Source organism: Argentina silus (assembly GCF_951799395.1).
Source record: "Argentina silus genome assembly, chromosome: 11".
NCBI lineage: Eukaryota > Metazoa > Chordata > Actinopteri > Argentiniformes > Argentinidae > Argentina > Argentina silus.
In genome coordinates, this window is record NC_139665.1 from 11,970,285 (window position 1) to 11,974,886 (window position 4,602).

The 4,602-nt window shown below is 47.0% G+C and overlaps 1 protein-coding gene across 7 annotated transcripts in view; it reads right to left on the reverse strand.

The window, feature by feature from the left end:
- Window positions 1-972: 972 nt before the first annotated feature.
- brd2a (bromodomain containing 2a) overlaps window positions 973-4,602 on the reverse strand; it is a 15,009-nt gene continuing 11,379 nt past the window's right edge. For 5 of the 7 annotated variants that reach the window (XM_083679979.1, XM_083679976.1, XM_083679974.1 and 2 more), the window contains exons 10-12: window positions 4,194-4,519; window positions 3,290-3,418; window positions 973-2,893 (exon numbers count right to left, since the gene is read on the reverse strand). In XM_083679979.1, the coding sequence (XP_083536105.1) occupies window positions 2,760-2,893; window positions 3,290-3,418; window positions 4,194-4,519 (589 nt within the window). In that variant the 3' untranslated portion in view covers window positions 973-2,759. The remainder of the gene's footprint in view (window positions 2,894-3,289; window positions 3,419-4,193; window positions 4,520-4,602) is intronic. The other 2 variants (XM_083679977.1, XM_083679975.1) reach the window with 1 other exon arrangement.

Below are 4,602 nucleotides of genomic sequence, written 5' to 3' on the forward strand. Positions count from 1 at the left end.
TTTAGCAGACAATTATATGCCTATTTTACCACAATATCGAACCTAATTATAGCCTCGAGAAAATGTGCAGTCGTGTTTACCAACTGTATTACTCGGTAAATGCTTGAATAAACGTGTATAATGAGAAACTGACCCGTGACAAGTGATGATGCTGATGTTCTTCTGTTAATCCAGCAGATGGCGCCACAGGACAGTTTTTGCCTACTGACAGTCTATACTGTATGTTTGACGAATGCTGAATGGTACTTTTACTGTCAGACCTGTATTAGTATGACAGTGAATTCTGCTGATTAGGGGTTCAAGAGAGGGACTGAAACCGTATTGTTTTTTATTTTTTTATTTTGTATTTATGATTAACACTAACAAATTAAAGACAACATTTAATTGTGTAGGGGAGGTTTAAAAACCCGGTACGGCTTGTCGAGAAGCCTCCCATAAAAAGTAATATAAATAATAAGAAAAAAATTAATTAGAAATATAGAAAAACAATTGTAATTGCAGGAGTTCTTATTAGGGGTTTAAACCTGAAGGGTTATTGCAGGTTATAACTTACACTTTGTAAGTGACTACAATAGTTCTGTTGCTGACTATAGCTGCCATACCTTTACCGGACAAGAGACATTGGCTCCAGTCCTAACCCTAGGCTCAGCCTAAACCATAACCCTAGTTCCAGTCCTAACCCTAGACACAGCCTAAACCCTGACCCTAGCTCTAGCCCTAACACTAGCTTCAGTCGTAACCCTAAACCCAGCCTAAACCCTAACCAAAGCTAACACTGGGATCTAATGTCAAACCAAATGTTGTTACACTGCTGCCACCTAGTGGCCAATATTCTGAGAGAATATTTTTATCTTTACCCTTGAAAGCTAAGATGATAATTATAACTTATGATACTGCCCAATGAATGACAGATCATTATCATTTTAGGAATCACTCCACACACACGTTCTTGCACATGAAAGACACAGGTCAGGCTCTTTCTCTCTTTATTAATGTACACGTTCTGAATGAAAAGTATGTTCAAGTTCTGAAGCATTTATGTCCCACTTCTGAAGGGTCTGACAGTGACTATATTCAAGGTAATTTCTTAGAAAACAAACAAACACAAGAAACACCCAGACACAAGTTTAGGTGGAAAAAGAAGATGCTGACCAAAAGAGAAAAGCAAAGCAAGAAACCTTGTAGTGGTAGACATGCTCCAAAGTTGTGCGACTGTAAAATATGTACACATCTTTTCAGTCTTGCCTCATTTCCGACCAAAGCTATACATGTTCTGTTAGTAGTAGACTGTGGTTGTAATCATCGTCACGACCAAACTCCTACCTTCTATTGTGTCTGAGAGAAAAGGAATCTCTGGCCTCCACTCAACCCCCCAGGTAAATAAATAACTTATCACACACACACATACAAAACCAAAACAAATAATGCTCGATTGACGAAAAAGCTTGATTAATAAAAACGCTCGATTAAATCACAAAATAGATCAGTTTAGTACCCCTGGGGTGCATCCACCATCTCTGTCAAACACTATGGCCGATAATATTATTACTTATTCAGAGGCTAAACTTAAGCTAAACTTGAATAAAACATTCAGCTGCCAAACATTTCCAAGGCCATGAAAGAAACAGTTCTGTCGTGAATTGTAAAACATCCGTATGGCAACATTGTGGATGCGGGAGGGGGGAAATGTAAGCATTCCACTACACCTCACTAACACGCCACCTATAGTTAAAAGATGCAAGTCTCTGGGTATTTTTCCAGACAAAAGTAAAATAAAAACATCTCTCTTAATGTGGTCATTGTGCACTGCTCCTGTGAGTAAGGTCACATGATGTATCCAAGCGACAGAAAACAAAACATGGGGGAAATCAGTTTGTTTGTACGTGGGTACATGTGAGTGGTAATGTCCTCACATATTTATTTGCAGATTGGTCACATGAAGAAAGCAACACATTGACAGAGTGAAACATACGGAAAACTCTTGTTAAACAAAAGAATTGCTAGGCTGCTTAAAACTAAGCGAGTCTCGTTCCTGTCGCAGGGACGCAGGACTCCTCACATGTGACAGAAGAACATGCGTGTTGCACAACTGCTCTTCCTGGCGTGTGCGTAGCGTGTCAGAGTCAACTGAGCCAAGGTGCTTTCATATGCAGGGGATGAAGATGATGACGGTGATGAAGACCAGGCTGCCTGTCCCCTACCGTTTAGAAAACCAACAAGCGAACAGGAAAGAAAAAAAAAGAAAAACAAGACATCCAGTCCACACCTTTTAAACGTCCCCCACATTTGGGGATTCCTTAAAATTCTTCTTTATAAAAGAAAAATAGATATTTATATATTTCAACACAGTATTTACACACCACGGAGGACATTTTAAGAGATGTTCCCAGAAGAGACAGATTCTGGATCCGGCCGCCCCCACCCACCCCTCCATCCTCCTCTCCCCCACTAAGGCGTGTGGGGGCCCTGCCGTCCTCCCTCCCTGCTCCGAGAGGGACGCTTCCTCCGTCAACCCTCGTCCTCCAGATCCACTGAACATCCCGGTTCCTCTTATCCTCTCTCTCCCCGCCTCGGCCTTGGATGCGCTCAGCGCAGGGAAAGCTCCATCTTCCTCTCAGTTTTCGGGGGGGGGGGGGTTCTGGTTCTAGTTCTCACTATTCCGACACCCCCCCTCCCCCTCCCCCCCCCGGAGTTCTGGTGGCAGTTCTGGTTCCTCTAGTCTGGGCTTCGCGGGCCCGGCGCCCGCCCCGTTGGAGCGTTCAGCCCGAGTCTGAGTCGCTGGTGTCGGAGGAGGAGGAGGAGGAAGAGGAGGAGGAGGAAGAGTCTGAGCTGGAGCTGCTGGCGCTGAGGCGGGAAGGGGCGGCGTGGGGCTCCACCACACTGGGCTTCTCTGCTGGGAGAAACGGAACACACCGTCACATACATTACATCCATGTAACACACACCGTCACATACATGTTACATACATGCAATATTGACACAGTTACATCCATGTAACACACAAGGCCACATACATGTAATATACATGGTCACATACATGGAATACACACACGGCCACGTGTAATATAGACACAGTCACATACATCGTCCTCCGATTTCTACCTCCACCAGCCTCCCCTGATACTGTACTAATTGTCAGGCACCCATCTCCTGTCTCCTCTTGTGGCTGCGTCATTCACACTCAATAATGTATGCACGCACTGCAACGTACGGCGCTTTGGATAAAAGCCTCGACTAAATGTCATATTATTATTATCAGATCATATATTATCAGATTATTGTGACTCACGTTTGGTTTTCTGGGGCTTCTTCCCAGAGTTGAGCTGCCCGCTCACATCCAGCAGCCTCTGCTCCAGCTCCAGCTTCTTCTCCAGCGCCAGCTCCTCCCTCGACTTGCCGGCTACGCCCTTCTTCCCCACTGCAACCACACCGAGACCAAGAGGTTACATCATAACAACAGTAATAATATTAGCTTTTATTTATTTTATGGAATATGTTTTTAGGGCATTTCTGCTTTATTGGGATAGAGACAGTAGAGATTGACAGGAAGGATGGGAGAGAGAGGAGGGATGACATGCGAGATAGGTCGAGGGTCGGAATCGGACCAGGAACCTTGCGATTATGTGGTAAGCGCATTAGTGTGCTACGCCACTAAGCGTCCCTTATTTGTTTTATTTGAACCATCTCAAAGCGCATAGAATTGAAAAATAAACAATACACTATAAACAACTCAAGAGGTGAGTTTTTAAGTCCTGTTTTGACGGAGAGATGACAGTGCCTTTGTTCACTCATCCGATGAAGGGAGAGCAGGGCTTAATGTGTGACTCTGCTGCTCAGTGAACCCACCGGGAGCAGGACTGAAACACACGTCTGATGGCGGTGACTGAACTTGGCTCGGGCCCAAAACAGTACTTCACATCACACAGAAAAACACTCTGGCTTGACCCCATTTCAGGACACTGAACAGACGGTTTAAACAAGAGAACAGGGCTGGACCACGGAGGAGGAGGGTTGGGGGGGTGGTGAGGGGGTCATCTCACCGTAAGAGAACAGGCTGGACCACTATAAAGGAGGAGGGGGGGGGGGGGGGGGGTTGGTGGGTGGAGGGTGGGGTGGGGGTCATCTCACGGTAAGAGAACAGGCTGGACCACCATAAAGGAGGAGGGGGTTTGGGGGTTGGGGGGTCATCTCACCGTAGGGTTTGCACGGCTTCTTCCTCAGGCACGTCATGACGTAGCGCTCCAGCTCGCGCAGCGTGGACGGCTTGAGCGTCTCGAAGTCGATCTCGATCTCCTCGGGGTTGGTGTCCCGCAGCGAGGGCTCACGGGACTGGATGATGTGCACCACGCGGCCCAGCTTCTCCCCGGGCAGCTTGTTAATGTCCAGGCTCAGCTGGCGCTTCTCGTCGTAGCTCATGGGCGACGTCTCCTCCTCCTCCTCCGAGTCGTAGTGGGGCGGCAGGGAGGCGGCGCCCACCGCGTGCATGCTGAGGGTCACGCCCTGCGCCTTCTTAGACGACCTGGGGAGGAGGGGGAGGGGGAGAGGAGGAGGAGGAAGGGGTTGGTAATACATGGTTAGATGGTGCGATGTGGTGTTTTAGGC